This window comes from Antechinus flavipes, chromosome 3, assembly GCF_016432865.1.
Source record: "Antechinus flavipes isolate AdamAnt ecotype Samford, QLD, Australia chromosome 3, AdamAnt_v2, whole genome shotgun sequence".
NCBI lineage: Eukaryota > Metazoa > Chordata > Mammalia > Dasyuromorphia > Dasyuridae > Antechinus > Antechinus flavipes.
In genome coordinates this window covers 3571272-3595750 of record NC_067400.1, presented here as the reverse complement: position 1 = coordinate 3595750, position 24479 = coordinate 3571272, and the positions used below count along the sequence as shown (strand labels likewise).

Below are 24479 nucleotides of genomic sequence, written 5' to 3'. Positions count from 1 at the left end.
TTCGTTGACAGGCGGCCCCCTGGGCCGTAAGGTCCCCAAATCTGCCCTTCTAGACCTTGATGACTCTTTCCCCAATGTGAGAAAATGTGCCAAGAGCCCAGTTTTTGGTTTTGTTCTGTTTTTATTTAAAAGCTTTTCAGAAAGAGAACACTTGATCGCTCCGACCTTTTCATTGTATGGATGAGGGCATTAGGGTCAGGGATGGGGGGAGTCCTAGGCTGTGGTACATGCCAGGGCTCGGAGACTGTACCCTGATCTTTCCATTGGGACATACAGCCCCCAATTCTACGTGTTTCATTTGCTGGGCTTGGTTGTTAAATTCTACATGCTATCTTGCATTTAAAGTGGTTTCTTACCAAATTTATACAACCCATAACCAAAAGGAAAAGGAAAAAGGAGGTTTGGACCCTTAGTCTCCTCTAGCCCAAACTCAGCCCCCAGGAACTCATTTCCTCTCACTGGACAAAAAGCAGTGAACCTTGGGTCAGAGAATCCGAGTTAAATAAACCCTGCTTCTGTTCCATATTGCCAGAGTACCTTGGAGACAGCAGGCAGCTCTCTGCGGCCCCCCTGAAGCGGGAGGTTTGGTCTTTCACTTGTACCCTTTAGTTCGACCGCTCCTTGTGACATAAATGCCTCCTGGGAGGAAATCTTTCTTGCCGATCGATAGTCATTAAGACCCCTGGAGTGTTTTACTGTGGTAAAAGTGAGCCTTCAATCAGTCTGGCCCAGATACATTTTTATGCCATTTCCAAGACCCTCCAGATGACCATGGGTCTCCCTCCCAAGCATTTGCTGTTTCCCACCAGGCATGTCAGCAGCTCTGCGCTCCCTCCACTTCCCAGCCCTCCTTCAGGTCCCCTACTACAGGGTGTGAGCTGCTTGCCTGTCATGATGCTCCATGTCTATAATCCCTGCTCCTGGAGGCCCCGAGGATGCCGGATCGCTGCACGGGGGCTAAAGCTGCCCCGTGTCCTTGCTCAGCACAGCACAGCCGTAGGAGGAGTGATCCTACAGGAGAACCAGAGAGAGCCACGTTTGGGGTCCTGCAGGCTCGCAGTTGTAACATCAGCACTTAGAACAGCGCCCACCAAGGGGCCAATAAGTGCTTTGTCGATCTTTGTCTGTTCCCCGTGTGCCAGTCGCTGGCTTGGGCATCTGGCGCACTCTCGAGTCAGGCTGGCCGCAGCCAATGCTCCCGGCCCATTAGGGTCTCCTTCGAGACTCTCCACGCAGGTCAAAGAATGTTTCATACAACGCGCCTTCCCTCCCCTCGCAAACAAGAAAACCAGCGAGCAACACAACATGGAAAAGTAAACCTGGGATGGCTGCGTCTGCAGGACGTGAAAATGGTTTCTACAAAGTGAGAGAAGATGCGCCTGCTCCCTCCGCTTCCTTCAGCGGTCGTGGGAGCTAGCTGTGGGCAGGGTAACCCAGGAGCTCTATCACCACACTGCCTCGGTACCTGGATTCTGGGGTGCTCATTCCCTTGAGAAAGATGAACCGCCCCCTCCCAAACATTGTCCAATGTCTTCGGGGTTTGCTCTCACACTTGGGCTCATTGACCACAACTACAGTCCTTGAAAAAGTACAGGATCTTAGACGTGGAAGAGACATGAAAAGTGTTTGTACCTTATTTTCCAGCCAGTGTAGACAGGAATCAAACTGGGAGCTTGGAGATCTGTGTAGCTTCCCCCTGGACTCCCCTGGAGCTTTCTAGCTCAGGCAGGCAATAAGCCCCACCTGGTATGCCGCAAGCTTATGGGACTTTCTTGGGATCAGGCTAAGGGGAGGCACAGGGGCATGAAAGGGGCCTAGTAAAAGTAAATAACTAAATACAATCAGCTAGGTTAATGTTGCCATGGTTACCAGAACATAGGCCAGAGGACATTTTGCTGGCAAAATGGCCCGGGAACAATTGCGGGGCAGAGAGAGAGGGCCCGACTACAGGAGAGGTCATCCCAGCAAGCAGCAATAAGGTCAGTCTGGGGATGCAGGGATGGATGGATACATGGCTAGTTAGATACATATAGATAGAAAGCAAGCTAGATAAGTGAATGCATAGATGGAAAAATGGATGGACAGATGGACAGATTAGATTGATAGATTGATAGATAAAGTGGGGTTTGGGTAGCGCAAGCCAGTGCTAAAGTCAGATAATTTAATCTATGTAATGTTTCCGGCAGACAGGATTGGAGGATGACTTGCAGCCTCTGTGAATGGACGTCAGGGGAACCTCTCCACTAAAACTTTTATCTATTCTAATGGCTCATTCGGAAAGTTGGATAAGCCCAAGTCACAAGTTATCATCATAATAATATTAACAACTTTATATAGCACTTTAAGGTTTTCAAAATACTGTGCCAATATCTCATTTGATCCTCACAGAAATCCTGGGGTGCGAGGTATTCTCATCCTCATTTTACAGATGAGGGAACTGAAGCAAATGGAGATCAAATCACCTCCCCAGGGTCACACCCTTGGTAATTCTAGATCTCTGTGTCTATGACTGAAGCAGTGCCCAATCATCTAGAAGGATCAAGATCTAGAAGGAAAGAGTCACAGAAGAGATGGGAAAAAACATAGGAAAGGAAACCTTAGAATGGTGAAACTGGAAGAGATTAGGAAGAGGCACTTTGGGCAAAGATGGGTGTAAACCTAGATAGGAGATGTAGCTAACAGAGAAGAAAGAAGGAGAGAGATTCTGAGACAGAGAGAAAGGAAAATAGGTAAAGGAAGAGGGAGAGAGGGAGCCTTTATACAACCCAAGTACCCCATAGGTATATAAGTGGCAGGAAACAACAGATAATCCAGAGGCAGGGTTCCAGGTCACTGGGTAGGTCTCTGTAGAGGGTTTGCTATAAGATATGGAAGAGAAGTGCTGAAGGTTCCCAGCTGGGCAGGAAGAGTGCTACAGTGAAAAGGTGGTAACGGAGGGAGGATTTCTCCCAGCTGTTGAGTGGAGACCTCCAAGGAGGCTGGCTCCATCAGTTACAATGGGTCAGAAGGAAGGGCATATGCCCAAACTCATGAGAATCCCCGAGGATTGGAGTTTAGGGTTAGCTGTCCAGCCTGAGGTCCAAACAAATAACAGTTGAAAATGCCAGTTGTATGGCAAGTCAGAACAAATCGTTCACTTTATAGAACTTGTGGGGAGCAATCTGGTCTAGAGTGAAGGCTCAGATTCAAGTAGAAATTGGAGTCACCCAGGGGTCCTCAAACTTTTTAAATAGGAGCCAGTTCACTGTCCCTCAGAGTGTTGGAGGGCCAGACTATAGTAAAAACAAAAACTTTGTTTTGTCGGCCTTTAAATAAAGAAACTTCATAGCCCTGAGTGAGGGGGATAAACATCCTCAAGCTGCCGTATCTGGCCCACGGGCGTAGTTTGAGGGCCCCTGTGTGTGACTAAACCATACAAAAGGATACTGGTGAATTATAGATGTGATTCAGAAAACTATATATTAACATTACATATGTTTTACCATATATGTCTATTTATCTTGTTAAATAATTCCCAATTACAGTTTGATCTGGTTCAGGCAGCATCTGTGCCTCTTTTTCTATTCCAAATCTGGAAGATTCAGATCCATCACCTTTCCCACGTTCTGTGTGATTCTAGCCTGTGAAATGTCCCAAACAATTACACTCTCAAACTCTTAAGTCTTCAAGCTTTTTAAAAGAGCTTTTCAATCTATTGATTTTCATTGTCAGGAGTTTTCACTTGGAAATTCCCTCAAAGACTCATGTGTAATCCCAGTCCCAAACCCTAATGAATGAAAAAATAGGAAAGAATTCACTGGCCATGGCCACGTTAAGGCTACATGTGAATAAATTGATTTTTAAAAAGACACATTCTCTCAGACACACCAGAATTTTCTGGATACATACAGGTTGACAATCTAGAAAGCTTTCAAGCCTGATTATAAAGAGGGGTTGGGCAGCTTTTCCAGCTTTTTCCTATTATTAAAAAAAAAAGAAAAAAGACAAAGCCTAGCGTAATCAGAGGGAGAAATAGAAGGTTTTCACCCATGGCCAAGTTCCTCAGTAATTACCTTGAGAAGAGGAAAGCCTCCAGTCTCTATAACTACAATCAATCTGTCACTTTTTCTAAGGACATGAACCACTAACAGGTTCAGCAGCCTCCAATGACTCCCTGAGGTGGGGGGAGGGTGTGTGTATAAAGAACCTCACAGGTCTCCATGGATACAGGCATTTTCATGCGAAAATGCACTCACTCTTCTTTCTAACCTTTGGAGTCCTGTAAACACTTGTAGTTTCACTTTTTAAGCTGAATCTAGATCTTTTAGACAAAGAAGAATAATTAGCCTTCCCTAGACTGACAGTCAAATGGGTCTAAGATGGAAAAATCCCCAACCCAAACGGGTTCTGAATCCCTGCCCTGTGTTTGACAGCCCTGCCCCCAGCCTCTGCTGCTGTTCTCATTGGGCCATCTACCTCCAGTGTTCCAGAATGGACCGCAAGTTCTAGACTGGCCTTTGTCACAGAATTCTAGAATCTTGGGGGGCTTGAAACACTCTCAGCCCCCTCAACCCTGACTAAGAAACCATCCATCCTACGACCAAGTCAACAGCCATCCTCCAGCCTCTGGGTGAGGACCCTCCTGGAAGGGGGGGGACTCAACAACTCTAACCATGATTCGCAAGGGAGAATTCAACATCTTCAATGATAGTTCGTAAGAGAGAACTCAACAAACCTCCAATAATGGTTCGTAAGGGAGAACTCAACACCTCCAATGATGGTTTGGTCGCATTTACTTCAGTTTTTTGGGGGGGTTAGGATTTTATTTACCTGACAAGGAACCTCCCCTCTCACCATTGTTTCTCTCCTGCATGTGAAACCCTTCCACTATTTGAGCACCCCCCCTTCCCCACCCTTAATCTTCTCTTCTCCATTCTTTAATACTTCCCTCTATTCTCATCCCAACAACCTCCAGAGTCACGCGGGCCCATTTTAGCCTTCCTCCTTTTAGAAGAAACACTCCCAGAACATAATTTCACCATAACCATGGGCTCCCCTGATTCTATAGGCTCACAGTTCCCAGCCCTGTCTCTCAAACCAAGGTCACCTCGGAGGTTCCTAATTAGCATTTGGCAGGAGGTAATGACATAAGCTCCCACAAAGGGTCTTACCTGTCCCCCTCATCTCCAGTGCCCAAGTGACTGGCAAGTGCCTTCAGAGGGTGTTTCTAGGTTTCACTTCATCAGATAAAGGTAAGATTTCTTCAACAGAGAGAGGAGAGGGCTATCCGGGCACCTCTCACCAGGCTGGGAAACTCCGAGACAGGTGTGTACTCCCCCATCTCTCCTCCCCTGGTGCTCGCCACTCAGTTTTTCAAGCTTTGATCAGTCCTCTTTCCTCTCAATTCCCATAGGGACTTGACCAACCACCTTTTGGCTGAGATAGAACAATTGATAGCATGTAACAGGTGGTACATTTTATAATCAATTCCCCAGGAGATCTGATTTGCTCTCCTGATTCTGGATCCCTCTCACCTGCAGATTAAAGAAGAAAAAGGTTTACATAAGGAAACTAATCAATAGGGACACCCCATACGAACCTTGCAGTTCCCCACACCCCAATCCCTCAATAGCAGATGGGGAAGGGGATCATCAGAACTCTCCAGTTCGCTTGGCCAGTCTATGTAGACGAACCTGCCAAGGAAGCCCTTTCCATCCTGGGAGTTTTCATCAATGGAGTCTCCACTCGCTTCCCTTTTATCTTCTCCCCCTCGCTCCCAGTTCTGAGGTCAGATAGAATAAAACTAGTCACTTTTCAGTTCTTCTAAGTGTCGGTGTGACACCTGATGGAACTGACCAGAGTGGACTTAAGGACACACTCATGGTAACTCAATGACTGCCAAGGTGGAGCGCTTTTGCCTGAATAATTATGGAGCACCCAGTCCTCCCCAGTCGCATCCACTGAGGAGAGCTGTGGCCGGTGGCTAATTTCTCATTCTCCCTCTGTGGTCATTTGAATTCCCTGTAGTTCCTCCACAGCTCAGCACGGGGTACTTAACACCACCCACCCACTCTCCAGTCTCCCTCCTGCTTTCAGAAAGCACAAAGCCTCCTTTCTTCATGTCTCCTACAGTTTCCACTCTCCATCTGAACGGCATTTTTCTGAGCCCAGCCCTTTTTATTCATACCTGGCAGGAACAGAGCAGTAAAATTACAGGACTTATTTCATTTTAATTCTATTATGAACCTTTTAATCATAAATGCCCCCCAAACGAAAAGACAATTTATCATCTTCCCTTGACTGTGCAGCCCGCCCCATTCACATTCATGAATCCATATCACAGGGAGGAGACTGGATGATTAAGAGTCCGATTAGAGAAAGCAGATTAACCTGGCAAACATCATAAATTTCACTCCTAAGCAGGGAGGTTTTCTAAATGCTCACAATAACTGCCCTGTATAAAATCACAAGCCAGCCTCCGCCTTCCCTGATGACTCAATTGAAATCTGAGTTTCTCTTAGTAAAGAGAAAGGAGGCTTATGAATTTTCTCATTGGGAATTTAAAGAGGATTTGACAGGGGGAGTTTCTAACTGTAAATATATATTTAAACAGAAAAGTTTTTTTTTTTTTTTAAAGCTTTTCTTTCACACATAGAGCGCACTGGCTATTTTTCAGTATCCAGATCTATAACTCCAACCTCCCTCGGCCTTTTGACAAATGAGGGTGAGAAAAGAGAACTTTTGAGATCCTCTCAGCTTTGACATTCTATGGCTCCGTGAAAGCAGCAAGGCAGAAGTCAGGTTCATTCCCAAATTTTTTCAAAGCGCAAAGGAATTCAAACAAGGCCTTGAAAGCCATCAATAATTCATATGCGTTAAAGGCCTTGGTTCCAAAGTGAACCAAGGTAAAGCCCAAAGGGCTTTGTATTTCTCAGCCCCTGAACTAAGCTCACCTGCCCTATTGAAGATCCAATAAGATCCCTTTGTAGGAAAAGTAAATTGCCGAGCCCAGAGGCTGATCATGGAGAGGGGGGCCACCAAATGTGGGAAGCAGTGGGTTTGGTAGGGAGACCCTAATCTGAATCCAGAGACCCTGGATTAAAGTTGAGGCGCTGGCACTCACTACCTGCGTAGTAAGGACACCACTTAACCTCTCTAGGTGTCGGTTTTCCTGTTCATAAAATGAGACCGTTGGATTAGATCAGACAAAAATTATCTCAGAAAAAGATGTCATTAACCTCTAATTGAAATAGCCCTTAACCTATCTAGGTCTGTTTCCCTTTTTGTAACATGAGAGTGTTGGATTGGACCAGACAAAAGTTATCTCAGTGAGGGAAAAAAAATGGTATCTTCCATGTCATTGACCTGTAACTGAAATGAAGCATTTCTTTCAAGGATGAATGTAGGTGATGAACATCAGTCTGAGGAGGGTGGGAGTGTAGGATTCTCCCAACTGTCCAAGCAGCCCGTGTTTTTCTGGACAGTAAGAATCCTTGGCCTACATGATCTATTTCCAAGGTCCCCTTTGCTCTGTCTCGCTCGGACTTAATGTGACTTTTTTCCACTTGTAAGATGAGGAACTTGTACTGGGTGACCTCTGAGGTCCCTTAGAGCTCTAGCTCTAGAATCCATGCTATGTGCCTCAGTTTCCTCTATAACATGAGGAAGTTGAACGTCTGAAGTCCCTTCTAACTCTAGGTCAACAATCCAGTCTTTGATGCAAGGTACCTTATAACCAATGAGGAGCTCTGAAGAATAGAACTGATGAATGTCATCCAAGAATTGCTTATGGCAGAAGGTAGGTGGTTCCTGTGATGAGAAAGAGGGATGACATGAATCCCAAGGGGGAGGGCCTGAGTGGGACCCTCCCTAAGATGGGAGAAACTAAGGAAGCCCCCCAGGAGGCCGGGAAGACCCACTGTTGGGTGGACCCGGCCCAGAGTGGCACAGGCAGCCATGGGTGAGTGTCACTGGAGGGAACGGCTCAGCGAGTGAGATCACAGAGCCTTGTGACTATGACTAGGGGACTCCCTCAGTCTACCAGGAGTAAAGTGTGCAGATGACCCAAAGACAGGGAAGAGAGGAAGTCAGCTGCAGTGGATTCCCAATGATGATAGACAAGCACTAAGTGGAAGTAATGTCGTTGAGGAAATGTATGCTAAGTATGACGGGCCGGGGTTGGGATGAGAGCCATAGCTCTAGAGTAAGTCGCCATAGACGGATTGACTTTTAAGTAAAAGCTCCTTTGGGGGGTCATCCAATTCACATTTCGACAGCCCTTTGAAGTTTGCAGAGTAACTTTCAATACTCCCTTTTTTGATCCTCACCCGATCTTTTGAGGTAGGTGAGGAAACTGAAGCCAATTCGTTAAGGGACTTGCCCAGAGTCACCCATTAATAAGTGTTGAGGGCTGAGCCTCCAGGTCACAGGATGAAATCTAGGTACCCCAAAAGCAAGCTCCTCACCTTTTAAACAGTCTGAGACCCAGAGAGAGCGAGTTCCGCCGTCACACAGTGACCAAGTAGGGATCTGGATTCAGAGAGGGGACCTCCGAATGCATTAATCCCCTTCCCGGAGGCTTTTTGTCCCATGTGTCTCAGGAAAGAAGCCTCTGGTGTCCAGCCCCCAGCCAGTGCCCTCTCCTTGATGATCTGGACATGGCAGACACAGAAGCTTCTGTGGGAAATCATAATCCCACTGGCCCTTGGACTTGTTGCTTTTGTTGTCAAGTGGAGGAGAGTTTTTCTATCTGTTTGAATTCCTCTAGAGAGGGCTGGCCTCCTGCCCCAGCACTCCAGCTCCTGGACCAGAGACGCCAGCTCTAGATCTTGGAATGGGACTCCACGCCGGCTCTGACAGGGGCCAGGGCCCGGCCCCTTTAGGCTCTGTGGGCTCCCGGCTCCTGGCACAAACCACGGCCTCTCCTCTCCTGGGCAGAATGGGCAAGGAGGGAGTCAGGGCCCCCCGAGGCTTGCCTGCCTCCCTAAGTGAGGCCATTGAGCCTGCAAGCGCGGCCGGGGTCCGTCCAGTTCCATCTAGAGCCACTCTCTTGCAGGGAACGGGGAAGGTGAAGGAGGCCTGGCGGCCGCTGGCGGGCTCCGCAGTCACAGCAGACTGGGCAGTTGAAAGGAATCCATTTATGTGAACAGGTAGAGTCCTGGGCCGGAGGCTGGAGCCCTCTGACGCCCATCCCCCTCACGTGCAGGAGAGGCCAGTAAAGGGGAGGAGCAGGGGGGCGGATCTCGGACCGCGCGGGCGCGGGGCGGGGGAGGGCTGGCCCCAGGCGCCCGGCCAGTGCACTAGCCTGCCGCACAGGGGTCCCTCCTCCCAGGAAGCCTCTGGCTGTACCTCCCTTGGTTTCAGGAGCCCTTCCCAGGGCCACTATTCCCAGAAACCCCATGAGAATCCCCAGTAGCAGTTATGGGGAAGTCTTGACCGTGACCTTGCGGGCCCTGGGAGTAGGGGGGTGAGGGACAGCTCAGCCATGGCTCCGTCAGGTGGATCATTGCCCGGGCGTCGGCACGCTGCCAGGAGGAAAAGACGGAGGGGGTTGTTGACTAGTCAGCTCCCCCTCCCTCATCCCGGGCTCCGAACTTTCGGGTTCCGACTGCCCCGGACAGGGAAGACTGGGGAGCCTGAGGCTGCGGGGGGTGGGGAGGGAGCGATCGGGGCCGCCGGCGCAGTGGTCACCATTGAGGCAACGGCGCCCCGACCCCAAATCCCAGGGAGCAGGGGACTGGCTCAGCCGGGAGGGGTCGGGGGCTGGGGGGCACACGGCTCTACTCGCTCCGAGCGGGTGGCTGTGGGCTTGCGCGGAAGCTGACTCCGCCGTGTGCGCAGCTTTCCGAGGGCGGTTCTCGCTCCGCGTGCCCCCCAGCCTGGCAGCCGCTGCCAGCTTAGGGGTGGGGCGGCCCCGCACGGAGTGCCAGCGACAGCCTAGGCTCGGGCTCAGGCGCCGCCTCCCCTCTCTGCTCTGCCCGCAGGCGAGCAGCACCTCCCACGCAGGAGCTGCGACCCAAGACTCAGTCGGCGCCACCTTGCTGTGCAGGGAGCAGAGGCGCCCGTGGATGTGCCCGGGCCCAGGGGATGCTGAAGGTAGGGAGGCTCCGTCAGATCCCCGCAGCGCCGGCCCCACGGGGGCAGAAAAGCTCCCCTGACCGGCCGGGGTTGGATGTGCCGGGCAGCCGGAGGACGGCGGCTCTGCCTGTGGCAATGGCACAGTCTGCCCCTGCGGCTGCTGGGGAAGCTGCCCCACTGACGGGCGTGGGGGCGGAGGGAGCACGGGACCGGGAGCGCTTAGTCAGGGGGGACTGGGAGCTCTTAGTCAGGGGGGACTGGGAGCTCTTAGTCAGGGGGGACTGGGAGCTCTTAGTCAGGGAGCCCTGAGTAGTCAGAGGACACAGGCACCTGCTTCGTGGGTCAGGGGCCAGGGCTTAAGTGCAAGCCACACTAGCAGCACAGATGGCCTTCCGTGCCCCGTGCCATGGGACTGTAGACTTGGCACCCAGGAGAGCTCGACTCCCATTTGGAGCTTTTCCAGACCCAGCGAGCTCAGGGAGGCAAGTGAAGGTCAGCCTCCTGGTACAGACCAGGAAATAGCACTGAATCAAGTGACTCGCCCAGGGCAGCCATGTGGCTAACGTGGGGTTCAGCCCCAGGTGTTGGGTTCTAGCATCCTTTTTCTCCTCCCTCACCCTACATGTAAGATGGCAGGCTTCAGAACCAATTAGCCAGGTTGCCCACGCCCATGACACCTCCCTAGAGCTGCCATTGGGGTATAAACAGGGAGATGGTTTGGATGGAGGAGAGAGAATTCTGTCCCCCACAGTTTTGGGTTGGACTTGTCAGCTCCTTGACTCCTGTTTCTTGTCAAACAAATTATGAAACCCCCTCACTGGGAGTCCATACCCATAATTCCATTCAGTTTAGGATTCGGCTTATATCTAGTTAGTTTCTCCCACTGGTTCTGTTATTTTATAGGCAAGAGTTAAACCTGCTTCTTAGAGAAAGGAAGGGGACGTGGCCCGAGATGATATAAATGACCCAACTTTGTCTGATGATTGCACATCCTCCATGGCAAAATGGACTCCTTGGATCAGCACCCATTTCTTTGTTTTATGCCATGCTTAATTTAACAGTGAGAGGATCATGAGGAAGGGGGAATGCATTTCAAATTTTAGACCCACAAATGTGATGCTTATCTGTGTTCCATATGAAGAACTAACCTAAGGACTGAGCATTCTGCTCAGAAATCCCTTCTAAGGGAAAAGCTATAGGATGGTCCGCATAGGCAGAGATCCATGACACCTTTGGGAATGGTGAATGCGAGGACCATGGTCTATTAAGGCCGACTGTCTTTCTTTCCCTTGGATAATCTTTTCAAGGATAAATGCCTTGGGTAACACCCTCTGGATTTGTCCTTACAGATGGCATCATATAATAACTATGATTCATATTATACCGAAAATCCTGAACCCGGGGACTTGATTGAAGTCTTTCGTCCAGGTTACCAGCACTGGACTTTATATCTGGGTGATGGCTATGTCATCAATATGGCCCCAACAGGTAAGAGCCCCAATTCTTTCTTCTTTGAAGATACATTTTCATTTCTATCTTTTGTTTTTCTAATACTTACATTTCCCATTATGTCTGTCCCCTTCACATTGACTCAGAAAGACCGTGAACCAACATGTCAAAAAAAAAAAGTCTGATGTTACATGTATTATTCCATGCCCATGATCCTTTGCCTCTGTAAAGAGCAGGAGAGATGTCTTCTTGTATTTGTCAAAAAAAAAAAGTCTGATGTTACATGTATTATTCCATGCCCATGATCCTTTGCCTCTGTAAAGAGCAGGAGAGATGTCTTCTTGTATTTCTTTGGAATCAAACTTGTTCATTTTAATTTTACAGCATTCAGTTTTGATTGTTTTGCTGTTGTCCTTCCTGTTTATTTTGTCCTTGTTATATAAACTGATTCCTCTGGTGGTTTGTTTCACATGATAACAATTCATACAAATCTTCCAATTATTCTTTGTCTTTATCAGTCATTATTTCTTATAGCAGAGTATTAGTATACGTGTGTATATATATATATATGCATATATATACATACACCTCAATTTGTTTAACTAATTATTGTTTCTTCTAAGTTTCATAGAAGCATAGGATTGTGATTTTAGTGATAAAATGAACCTTAAAAATCATCTAGGCAAAATTCATTTTACAGATGAAGGAAGAAACGGAGGCATACAAAAGTCACATGACTCTCCTCAGCTTGCACAAGAAGTAAATGGTAAAATCTGGATTTGAAATCAAGTCCCTTGACTCTTATCAAACCCAGCACTCTTTCCACTGTCTCCTATCATTTCTCTTTATAATGTGCTTTCCTAGTATAATAGCCATTAGCTCCCACCTGAAGCTCCTCCTTGAGAAGAATTGAAAGAGCATTGAGAGAGGGGAGAAGAGATGAATGGAGACTTTTAAGCATTTGGTTTCACTTTAAAATTATTTATTATAAACTGAATTATTAAAATATCATGATTAATTTATTATAAACTTCATGGTGAATATCACTATTCAACTTTATTTCCAACTACTTAAACTTCAATTATTAAGAACCATATCAAACATCCTAACAACTTGTCAATGCCTTTGTCAGTCTCTCCTGCATTTGTCCATTCACCTCTGTCTCCTCTCGCTCATATTGAAGCTCGGGGAGGGAAAAGGGGAAGTGAACGGGATTTAATTTTGTAAAGATCCTTCCAGAATTTTTTTTCATTCCTCATAACACTCATACGTATTACTCTTCACAGTATTAAAGAATTGTGTCACATGGATGTGATAGGATTTATTTAAGCTGATACTATTTTTTCTTCTTGTTTACAAATAACTTTGTCCCAAAATTTCTGTGTTTTCTTTCTACTGGTTATCCTGAACTTTTTACTTAAGGAGTGAACTCACCTGGATTGGCCAGTTCCCAGGGATCACTAAGGCCTGTATTCTGAGATAAGAGTATCCAAAACATTAATGAATTCCATGGGCCAGCCTAAGGGATACAATGACAAAAAGACAAATTGTCTTTGCCCTCTAGTGCTTACATTCTACTGGCTATTTTGTTCCCTTTGGGTTTTTATTTAAGGGAAGTTTTATTATTATTCGTATTTGTTTGATTTTTTAATTTTTATTATTTGTATTTGTTTTTTGATATTTGCATTTGTTTGCTTTTGTTTTTTATTATTTGTATCTTTATATTATTTGCATTTGTTTGCTTTCTGTTATTTATTATTTGTATTTTCGTATTTTTATTTTCATTTTGCTTTTTTATTTGTATTTGTATTTTTATTATTTGTGTTTGTTTTTGCTATTTGCCATTGTTTAACAGCTTTTTATTTATTATTTGTATTTCTGTTTATTGTTATTATTTGTATTTGATTTTTGTTATTTGTATTTCTTTGCTTTTTGTTTATTACTTGCATTTTTTATTTTTATTATTTGTCTTTGCTTTCTGTTTTTTATTTATATTATTTGTTTGTTTTTTATTTGCTTTTTTAATTATTAGTATTTGTTTGCTTTTTATTTGTTTATATTTGTGATTTGTTGCTCTTCTGGTTATTAGTATTTCCCCAGCCCTGCAATGTCGGAGGAGTAAGCACGAGTCTTTTTCATCCTCAGAAGGATTGTTCCCAAGCAAAGGGAGGTGGAGGAGTCCGGCACTGCCTCGTCCTCCAGGGCTGGGTCTGGAGGCCTCGGGCCTCCCAGGTGACTGACCCCCGGCTTTCTCTCTTGCCTTTCAGAGGACAGCTCCCCAGTTCCGTTCACAAGCGCTAAGTCTGTATTCAGCAAAAAGGCCCTGGTGCGGATGCAGCTCTTGAAGGACGTCGTGGGATCTGACACTTACAGAATCAATAACAAATATGATGACATGTACTCGCCTCTGCCGCTAGATGAAATCATCCGGCTGTCAGAATTCCTCATTGGGCAGGAAGTGTCCTATGACCTGCTGGTCAACAACTGCGAACATTTCGTGACTTTGCTCCGATATGGAGAAGGGATTTCGGAGCAGGTAACTGTCCCTTCTCTGCCGGGCCGCCGTGGCTCCCAGCTTGGCTTGGGGGCTTCAGAGGACCGCTGCACTTATCTGGGAGGGGAAGTCTGTGCTCTCGGGGAAAACCTGTTTTCTTTTCTCTTTGCTAGTCCGAGCAGAGAGCAGAGAGGATACTTCCGGAAAGCCTCAGGGTTAGCAAGTGTTTGAGCAAGCAAGACTGAGACTTTTCTGACTCTGGTCTGATAGTCACAAAAACAGCATTTATGTAGAACTTTAAGGCTTGCAACATATTTACAATTATTATCATAGTTGATTTTCTCAACAGCTCAGAGGGGTCCTGTTATTATTCCCATTTGACAGATGAGTAAACTGAGGCTAGGAGAGATTGATTTGCTCAGGGCCACATAAGGAAGTGTCTGAAGTGCCTGAGGCTGGATTTCAGCTTGGGTTTTCCTGACTTCAGCTCCCTCCCCTGAACCACTTAGCTGCCCATACCAAGATAAGACTGATAGAGATTATCCTTAAGGACAGATATGGCTAAACCTCCACCGGGGGGAAGCCAGACTGGCTAATTTCAGTTGTCCGCATGAGAAATTAACTTGGCAAGATATAGGAAGCACCAATATTGACTTTTCATGAAATTAAAAGGAAATTGAAGCTTCCTGATGTGACTGGGATAAATGCGCTACTCTTCCTTTATTCTAAAACACTCCTCCCTATTCCCACGTAAATGTACTACACTGAAAAATCCTCCTCGGCGCTGACCCAGTCTCAGCAGGTTGTTCACCAGTTCACTTGTGTGAGTTACTAAGTTGGAATTCATAGGACTTCATTCTGCGTTGGGGAATAAGAAAAAATTCATCATCTTCACAGATGTGTGAAACCCACAGCACAAATGATCTTTACCTTGAGTAGGGGGGAGGAGGACTGCCACTGAGGCCTCTGGATCTTCTTCCGAAGGAAACTTTTCTGTTTCATTTTCTTTTTTTTTTTCTAGGCCAACCGAGCGATCGGTGCCATCGGGATTGTAACCGCTGCTGCCGGCGCCTTCTCCCTCCTTGGCTTGTTTCCGAGCAAACAAAGGCAAAAACACTATTAATTTATTGGAGAACTCTTAGAACTGATGCAATTGTGAGAGAGAGAGAGTAGCCAGTCACGGGATGACTTGGGGCCGCCTTTCACTGGGTCACGGATGCTCCCGAACAGGGGCTCGGTGACGCCGTGGCCACACTCATCCCCCGGCCCCGTTCCCATGTTGCTGACTGCTCTGGGAGGGTGGGGGAGGAGCTCCTCAGCCAGGGCCACATTTGAGGTTTAATCAATTATAAGAAACTCTTCTTTCCCCAAAGGCGGTTTCTTGGTATTTATTTGTGGGCAGAGAATTGCCTTCTGCCACAGGCCAGAGGGAGCCAGCCCCTCGTGTTAGCTCTTAGAAAGGAGGGGAATCCATATTAATAAGCTGTACCCATTCACGCCCTGCCCACCAGGAAGGCAGCAGGGGCGAGCAAAGTTCTGGCTCGAAATCTCGACTCCAAAAGAACGGGCCACAGCCTGTGGGGGAGGTCGGCATTTGGAGCCACGTCCCTCGCCAGGTCTCCTCCCAGGAGCTTTCTGAGGGGGGGGTGGGGGGTCCCCTCTTGGCTTAGACCCAAAGTGCCTTCCCAAGGGCCGCACACCGGGCTGGCTGACTCAAAGGGTTTCTTAAAAGCCCAACTTCTGGTCTGGTGACGGGATGTAGTGACAAGTGCCATCAACTGGGAATTAGGAGATAAACCTCTGATCCCAAGGCTTTGGACGTCTCACGTCCCCCCTCCACAGGCAGACATTTCCAGGCTCAGTGTTCCTCCTGGCAGGTAGAGAACATCCCAGAGGAGAGCGTTCCGTCCCCCAGGCAGGTCGCCGATAGTCTGGGTGAGGTGTGTGAGCAGGCAGCAGGAAGCGGGAACCACTGGGTCGTTGCTAAGGATCCCTGTGGCCAGAGGGTGACTTAGAAAACCCCGGGCAAGCAGCAGACGTGGCTCTGTCCTATTTTCATCTGTCTTGTTAAGGGTTTTAGGCTCTGTCCTATTTTCATTTGTCTTGTTAAGGATTTCCCAGTCACCGTTCCAGATGTAGACTAGCCGTGTTTGATAGCTCTGGTCTGGAAGGCAGACGTGCGCCCAGGGCTCCTGATCCCAGCTTGATGATCTACACCAGACCTCTCAAAGAAAGGGGGGACCGCGCACCCCCTTTAACGTGGCTCACCAGAAACAGGCTGGGGGACGACTTGTCCTCCGTGCCTTCCCGTAGCCCCCTGCTAGGCCCCTTTCCTCCGGGGGTGGCCCCCATCCCCACCCTCTGTTCTCAGCCCCCACGCCTACCTCCCAGGGGCAAGGCTCAGTGCCGTGTCTCTCCTCTGCCCCAGTCCGAACCCCACGTCCCCCTGTGTCCGGCTCCTAGGCAGGAGACACGCAGGGCTCAGGCTGTCGTGGTGTACGAGCCAGAGCCCACGTATGACCCTGCCCCAGCTCATGGGCCTTCTGAAAGAAGCCTCCACTGCCTGCCACGGTCACATCTCAGCTCCCAGACTGGCAAAGCCCTTCACAAAGCCCTGGGAGTGGGGGCCCCAGAAATTGTCTCTCAGCTCCCCAGGTCACAGATGAGGACGGCTGCCTCACCCAAGGAGGAAACCTCTGAGGGGAGCAGCTTGGTCACCGGGAGAGCCAAAGATGGAATTCTGAGCAGTTCTATTTTGAGGAGAGCCAGGGACGGAGCAGTGGCTCCTGCCTGCGCAGCTCCCCTAATTATAGCCCTGGCTTGCTTTCCAGGGGCTCTGCCCAAGGCTCCGAAGGTCCCACAGAGCAGATGGTTAAGTTGGTCACCTTCCAGCCGGGGCTCTGGTGGGGCTCGTCTCAGGTTACGTGTGTGTTCACGGCCGGAGTCACGGCTCCGTTGCGGTGTTTCCGATGGCTAGCGAGGCTGTGGCTATTTAGGAGGGTGTAGATGGATGCAGTTTGGGGCTTGCTTCCCATGGATTAAGTTGATAGAAGGCACCATGAGAGGCGCCTTGGTGGAGGGCAGAGGGAGCACTGGCCTGGAGGATCAAAGACCTTGTTCAGTTCTGGTACTTCCTCCTTACTTGAACCTGCGCATGTCACCGATCCTCAGGAACCTCAAGCTTCTAAGTCCACAGGGTAAACACGGCACGTGTGCATCCCACGCCTGGCTCTAGGTGAGTCTTGAGGAACAATGTCAGAAACATCGGGCTGAGTATTTTTAACCAGGTCCAGAAGAGAGACCCTTCCTGAAACTCTGTGGCAAACGGCCTAAAACAGAGGCTGCATTTAATCAGCAGCATCTGTACTCACTCCCACTTTTACTCCGCCTGGAGAGGCTCCTGAGGCCCTCAGCACAAGGGACCTCACCAGGCAGGTGTCCCCTCATTTTCCAGATCCCTCATTCAGGACGGTCCAAGGCAGAGAACTGTGGACTCGCCATCAGAGGACCCGCTCAGTCACTGACCACCCACGTGACTTGAGAAAGCCCTTCGGCCCCTCTGGGCCCGAGTCTCCATCTCTGTAAAGTGAGAGGACTGAACGGGATGCCTCCGAGGTCTCAGCCCTGCCGTTGATGAGCCTTTGAAATGAATTGAGATATCGTGCAGCTTAATGGAAAGAACAAATTGAAGTGGACGAGTTTCAGGTTTGATCTTTTCTCAGCAAATCTCTACCCCTGTGGGTCCCAAAGTCCTCAGCCCTCAAGATGGAATGTTCGCGGGAAGCACTTCGTAAGCCCCGTGTGTTTGTGGGCACCCCTCCCATAGAAGAGGCATTTCCCATTGACCAGGAATCCCCGTAGAACGGCAGCCAGAACACCGAGTGCCCAGGGTCTAGACTTTGAGCCCCCCGGTCTTCTGCGGTACAGTCATACTGGGTGGTTCACAGATGAGGAGCGGCTGCCTCAACTGTCCGTGTTCACCCAAGGAGTAAACATCTGAGGGTGCTCATTCTTTCTCGACACTGGCCTCGGTCACCAGGGAGATCCAGAGATGGAATTCTGTGCAGTCAGAAAACTTGAGTGCCCAAGACCTAGATGTCCGCCTGGTCTTCTGCAGTACAGTCGTTCTGGGTGGTTCCTAGAGGCGTTCCCCTGGAAAGCTGAGGACCAGGAACCCCGGAAGAGCGGCAGCCAGAATGCTGAGTGCCCAAGACCTAGACGTCCGCCTGGTCTTCTGCAGTACAGTTGTTCTGGGTGGAAGTCGGGGCAGGGATTGAGAGTTGGGGCTCACACATGGATGAGACCTTGGGAAGCGGAGCTACCTTCCACTTTGAAAAATCCCAGATGAAGAAAGGGATCTTGGCAGCTATCCAACTCCATTCCCACGTGTTCCAGATGAAGAACTGAGGCACAGAGTGACTTCCCTGAGATCTGAGATGAAAGTCAATCCAGATCTTCTGGATTCCAAGCCCGACATTTTCCCGTTTTACCCAGCCTCCAATAGTGTGACAAAATGAAACATTTCTTTTCAGCATAGAATTCCCATCGATGCCGGGGCCATTGGCTTAGACAGATGGCCCCAGCAGGAGCTGGGTTTGGGGTTTGCGTCCCCCCAAGTGCTTGGGAGTGCTGACTTTAGACATAAGACATTGATCCATTTGAAAATCGTTTCTGCTTCTCGAACCAAGCGTCTCCCCCAGTCAAGGGCCAGTTTTAACCGTGAAGATCTGCCGGGGCTGCCTGACTGGGAGCCGAGAGATGCCAGAGATTGTGCAGCATGTGGGCCTTGGGCGTCCGAGGGCAGGGGAAGGTCTGAGCAGACCGAAGCGTGTTACTGCACAGCACAAATGGTATCAGCAAAGGGATGTGGGAGCAGAAAGACAGCAAGAGCAAGGGCTGGACACCCCACCTTTCCTGCTGCTGGTCACCCAGTGTCAGGAGAGGAGAGAGGAAGGACCCGGTGAGATCATGCAAGGGGAGGGCTTGGACAGGAATTGCCCAAGATGAGAACCAACCAGAGCTGAGCCGCATCCTGCATCACTGGAGAGGATCCCACGTTAATGATGGTCTGCTGAGTGCTCAGCTCATATGTCATTGATGCATTTGTATAGTTTATTCTTAACGCTGGTGGAATGTAGAGCTGTATTGTCAGGAGGATTCTTGGTCTGGTCAGATTTGAGTTAGACTGTAGTTTGGGAGAAAAGATAATTGTAACCTTTTCCCATTAGTGAAGATTTGGGGTGACCCACAGATGGGGAAACCCTCACTCTATTGAGTGACATCAAATCTGTATGGCGTGATGCTTCTTGCCTCTCTGGTCCCTATTTCCATTAAATAGTCATTTATGCTGGATTTATGACTTTGGCCGATCCTCCCAAAGTGTTGGGGATGGCTCCAAAGGAGGCGACGTGGAAAAGAAGACAGAATAAACTCCCATTGACCAGAGAATAGATAAACAAGTTGTGATACCTGACTATGACGGACTAGTCCATGAGAAACACAATATGATGAACACAGAGTAAATAAAACATGGGGTGACTTAGATGAACTGATGCCCAGTGAAGTAAAAACAGGAAAACTGCAGACACATTGACTGCCAGGGTGTAAGTGGAAAGAACAAACCTATAAAACACTGCAGTTAAAATGACCAAGTTTTCTTCACAAGAAGAGATAGAAAGATCACTTCCCTCCCTTTCCAGGGAAGGGACTTTGGGTGTGGAACATTGCATATAGGATTAGACTCAGTTAATGTGTTGATTAGTTTTGAGAAGCTGATCTTTTCCCTCTCTTAAAATTTATAAGGAATGGCCCCCTGGGGATGAGGTATAAGAGGAATTTACTTGGAAATGAAGATGATGTTACAAAAAAGGTCAGTAAATTATTTTTGCTCTTCTCAGTAGATTTGCCAAAGAAAGGGGAACAAACAGGACATTCTCATTTACCCAAATAAGTAATATGGACCCACAAATATTATAATAGCTAATGATGAAAATCAGAATAGCTCATACTTCTTTTACTTTCAAGTTTCATTTGATTCCCTCAACACTCCTGGGAGAGAGGTGTTAGTTCCATTTTATAGATGAGGAAAATGGAAAAGGTTAAGGGATCTCCCCAGAATCACACAGCTAGAAAGTGTCTATCTAGTAAGATGGGATTTAAATGCAGGTCTTCCCGATTCCAGATTAGTGTCTGCGCTAATAGTAGCCTGCAGATTAGTGTCCTTGCGAAAAACAGTTGAGATGATTCTTCGGCAAACAGCACCTTAAAAATCATGAGATTCCCAAACAAGTACTGTTGGAATCGACCAAATAAAAGCCAATCTTCTCTGTTTCTGCTAATGCTCATCCACGAATATGTTGACCACCCAGTAAAGGGACAGGATCCCAATAGGATAAGGCTATTCAGGTCCAGAATAAACTTTATTGGGAAATAAATAGTCCACGAGACTCACTGTCTCTATGCTGGAGGACAGTTCTGAATGACATCTGTTGGGTCTTCTCTTGGGAGATACTTAATTCACAGGGGAAGTTCTTTTGGATCCTTGGATGAGGAGGGTCAAAGAACAGCACAGAATCTCATTCCTCCTCCTCTGAGTTGTACTTGATCAAAACAGATGCTTCTCATCCACAGGTCATTCAGCAAAGCATGGCAAGGTTTGACATGAGTCAGGTAAGACCTGGGTTTCAAAGCCGGGTCCAGAAATGCTGCTCGGTGCTGCGCCCTATGACATCAACCGTCTGAATCGGTGTTGACTCACTGTTCTCATAGGCAGGGTTGACATAGAAGCCATTTTTGCCTTCTCCTGAGTAATCCGTCCTATTCATGGGGGGCCAGCTGGGGTCCTGTGCTAGCTTCCTCTGCCATTTCCTGTATTGACTCTTAGAGTGTACCCCCCATTTTTTCTTGATCAGCAGCCAGAAATCGCGGTTTTGAAGAATGGCATCCTGCAAAGTCAAGGGCATTTATCGGTAACGAAGAAAGAAATAAGCCATTCTCCCCATTGCCTACTCTCTTTCTCCTTCACCTGGAGAATGTCCCGCAAAATCCCTTCCTCTCCTTCGTTCTTCCTAAGCATAAGCTCATGAGAATGTTCGTGATACCAGCCTCTTTCTTTAGGACTATTGATGGAGTTCCTCTTTGAAAGACTCTTGCCAAGACTAGCAGCCTGCCTTTTCTCTCCTCCCCTTCCCCACCCTAGCTGAAACAGTACATTAAATCTAAGACTTGGAAGATCTTCATTGAACCCTCATTGGTCCAACCTGACTAAGAATTGGCCCCTGACTAAGAATCCCTTGCTATGTTATCCACCCTCCGCCTGGAGACCTCTGCTAAGAGGAAAACCACTACCCCAAAGACAACTCGGTCCCTGCAGGCTTCGGCACTGCCCACCAACCCCCAGTCCACAGGCCAGAGAGAACATGTCCAATCCCTCCAACATCTATACAAGCGGCTATCGACTACTTGGAAGAACGTTCTCATGGCCTGACCCCGAGTCTCATATTCTCCTAGGCTAAACAGTCGTGGTTCCTTCACCTAGTTCTGACCTGGATGGATCCAAAGCCCTTCACCGTCCTGGGGACCCTCCTTAGTTGGCTTTGGGGGTGTTCTTAATGAAATTTTAGGGAGCACTGCTTAGGACTTCAACTTTCTAATATCCAAATAGAATCACAGACTAAAAAATGAAGACAAACTTGGTTGAGATGGAGAATTCCCCCTTCAAAACAGGGATGAAAAAGCTGTGATATGATTCCTCACCCACCTTAATCCACAACATCTGCTAGAAAAAGTTTGTGATCCCAGGGAAGTTTTTACCTTATCTAGCCCAAGTCTCAGGCTCACCATGCCATGGTTTTGTTATGTCTGCACCATGCTACTTGTAGCTCCAGCCTTCTCCTCCACTTAGAATTTAAATTCCCACCCCTGGGATCCTAGGCTCTGGCTGTGAGATTTCACATTTTCTAGTCCTGGCAGCAGCCCCCTCTCCCACATTTGGCTGTGACCATGCCCCTTCACCCAACTCTAGCTTCATTCCACACGTTGTCGACCATTAGAATGGAAGCTCCTTGAGGGCAGGAATTATTTTCTTGTTTGTTTTGTATCCCCAGTTCTTATCACCACGGTGGAGAGATTGTAGGAAACCTTAATAAATTCTATTCATTCCTTCATTCTTTACTAAGAGACAGAGTCCTTTCCCTCAGAAAACACATTCAATCATTGGTGTCTCTTTGTCCTTTCTTTAAAAAAAAAAAAAAACAAATAAAAGTTACAAGTTTGACTTCAGAAGAACTGGAATTGAATGCTGGCTCTGCTACTTATATACTCCCTGTCTGACTTTTACCTCCCTGGGCCTCAGTTTGTTCATCTGTAAAATGAAGGGGGTTGACAAGATGACCTCTCAGTTCCCTTCCAGCTTTGAATATCATGACCCTATGAACATTTGTCCTTGAATGGAAGAGAAAAAATTGGGACAGACCGTATTTCGGCCATCAACTTGCGTAAGTAATATCACCTGGCTCTTCTGATGAAGTGGTCTGGGAGAGGCGGCCGTTCAGCCTCCAACATGGCCATTTGCCTTTTAATCTCTGGATTCTATTCCATTACACGCTGAAGCATTCATAGCAATTCTAGCTCCCCATTAAATGCAAGCCCATATAGTGGGACACTCTGGGAAGTTCAGTCCCTCTTCTATAACTAAGCCCTTCCTAATCCCTAATTTGGCAATGCTTCTCTTCCCTCCCCCTGCTGAAATTACTCTGCATTAACTTCATAGAAATTGTTTCAGATTATTTCTCTGTGCACATCATTGCCCCCAAATAGGCTGTAGGCTTTTCGAGGATAGGAGCCGTTTGTCATAGTTTGCTTTATTCTCAGTGCCTGCTACAGTAGGTGCTTAATAAAATTTTACTAACTGAATTAGTTACTCGAGATTCTCAAGAGGAGCATCTATGTTCCCTTAACCTGAAATTTCACTGGACCCATGCAGACCTTAAGGGAACTCCTTCCACTAGAACACAGCATAGTTGAAAGCTGGGGGAAAAGTCTTATATCTCCAATATTTGTTATTTTCTCCCCCAGATCCTGGGCTCACCTCCACAAAAAATGCCACACAGAACTGGACGAACGATGCTGCAAGAACTGAAATCCTCCATGTTGTGATTGTTGGGATGAGCTGTTGGGAAAGGGTAGCATGTCTCAATGTTATACGTTTTGTCCCTCAACCATTCATGTTTATGGAATGTTTCGAGACAGAGCTATAACTAGTAGGCGGCCAGTGGGCTCCATCACAAGCCCATGTCCACTTTGGGATGTAAAGGAGAATTCTTCCTTCACAGAACCTTCCATCCCCACTCATAGCGGAAACGTTCTCTAAGCCCATACTACTGATTTGTTCAATGGTCCTACTTATCCCCTAATGCCCAAGATGGTCCTTTAGTGCCCATCCTTCTCAAAGGGCCTTTTCCACCTGACTGAATCAAGTTACCGCTCCACGCATCCAAATGGTTGAATCCAAGGACTATTTTTGCCATGTTGTCCTCCCTCTCCCCTGATCCCTATTTCCCGCTCAAATATTTTTGCCCTAGATGAAAAACTAATTTAGTACTGCTCTCAGTTCACAAAGCATTTTCTTCAGAACATCCTCACAAGGAGGCAATGTACCTTGATTATCCCCATTTTATAATGAAATGAAGCTCAAGGCTAAAAGTGATGTTTCATGGTCACACAGAAATCTAAGAGGTATCAGGTCTCCTCATTTCAAAACTAGTGAAACTACACTATTCCATATGGACTCCCTATTATACACTAAGAAATCCTATATTCTTTTATGCCTTCAAAACTCAAAACTCAGGGGGAAATATTAAGCTATTTTTCACAAAGCAAAGTATACTTGAAACTTGGTCCTGGAACAACCCAGGCTTAAAAATTTACTCAGATAATAGAATGAGTACATTTCTTTTAGAAAAAATTATTTTCAAGTGTCTTAAATGCAAGTTCACCTAAATCTAACACTTTTGTTAAAAATCCTCAAAAAACCTCCACACAAAATAGGATTTAAAGATCCCCAAATGTGGTCAAGAGAAGGTACTACTTATCAGTGCCACAAGCTGGCGTGGCAATCTTTTTATCCCCAGTGGACCAGATGATGTCAGCAGTTATTGGCAATGACTGATGGGGAGTGGATTAGGAGGATGTGATCTCTCTGCGGGTCCTCATACGAAGCAGCCATTTAATTAAAGCAGCCATTTAATTACATCCCTTTTCTGGTTGTTCATTGCTTGGTTTTATCCAAATGGAAACATCCTTTTACTCATTTGTTCAATATTGTAAAAGGAAGAATGAAGAATGTAAGCCTCTTGAAAGAAGGAAACATTTCATTTCTGCCTTTGAATCCCTGCATTCATCTGGTCCATAGTGAGTGTTCAATGCACACATGCTTATTGAATTGAAGCATTCAAGGAGACTGTACAGGGGAAGTGTTGCT

General features: G+C 47.4%; 2 protein-coding genes and 1 long non-coding RNA gene across 10 annotated transcripts in view; 1 reads left to right on the top strand and 2 right to left on the bottom strand.

The window, feature by feature from the left end:
* Positions 1 to 101: 101 nt before the first annotated feature.
* On the bottom strand, positions 102 to 7668 carry LOC127558315 (uncharacterized). The gene is made up of 2 exons (XR_007952763.1): positions 5151 to 7668; positions 102 to 1011 (listed from the first exon to the last, which is right to left on the bottom strand). It is a non-coding gene; the product is annotated as an uncharacterized LOC127558315 (long non-coding RNA).
* PLAAT1 (phospholipase A and acyltransferase 1) lies at positions 1910 to 23216 on the top strand. Of its 7 annotated transcripts, XM_051991630.1 has the most exons (12): positions 1916 to 1979; positions 4413 to 4725; positions 7678 to 7777; positions 9035 to 9128; positions 9963 to 10074; positions 11406 to 11544; positions 12206 to 12271; positions 13773 to 14041; positions 15021 to 15106; positions 19802 to 19868; positions 22399 to 22494; positions 23075 to 23216. In XM_051991630.1, exons 5-11 carry the CDS (start codon positions 10066 to 10068, stop codon positions 22444 to 22446), a joined length of 684 nt encoding a protein of 227 aa, XP_051847590.1. In that variant the 5' UTR covers positions 1916 to 1979; positions 4413 to 4725; positions 7678 to 7777; positions 9035 to 9128; positions 9963 to 10065; the 3' UTR covers positions 22447 to 22494; positions 23075 to 23216. The 7 variants fall into 7 exon arrangements, with proteins under 7 accessions (XP_051847591.1, XP_051847590.1, XP_051847589.1 ...); XM_051991625.1 differs by lacking the exons at positions 1916 to 1979; positions 22399 to 22494; positions 23075 to 23216 and adding exons at positions 20630 to 20668; positions 20911 to 21233 and having other exon boundaries at positions 4423 to 4725; XM_051991629.1 differs by lacking the exons at positions 1916 to 1979; positions 12206 to 12271; positions 22399 to 22494; positions 23075 to 23216 and adding exons at positions 20630 to 20668; positions 20911 to 21233 and having other exon boundaries at positions 4418 to 4725.
* ATP13A5 (ATPase 13A5) overlaps positions 20668 to 24479 on the bottom strand; it is a 96631-nt gene continuing 92819 nt past the window's right edge. Inside the window, exons 29-30 of one of the 2 annotated variants that reach the window (XM_051991624.1) lie at positions 23088 to 23168; positions 20668 to 20943 (exon numbers count right to left, since the gene is read on the bottom strand). In XM_051991624.1, the coding sequence (XP_051847584.1) occupies positions 20683 to 20943; positions 23088 to 23168 (342 nt within the window). In that variant the 3' untranslated portion in view covers positions 20668 to 20682. Of the gene's footprint in view, positions 20944 to 22500; positions 23169 to 24479 lie in introns of those variants that run through there. The other variant, XM_051991623.1, reaches the window with a different exon arrangement.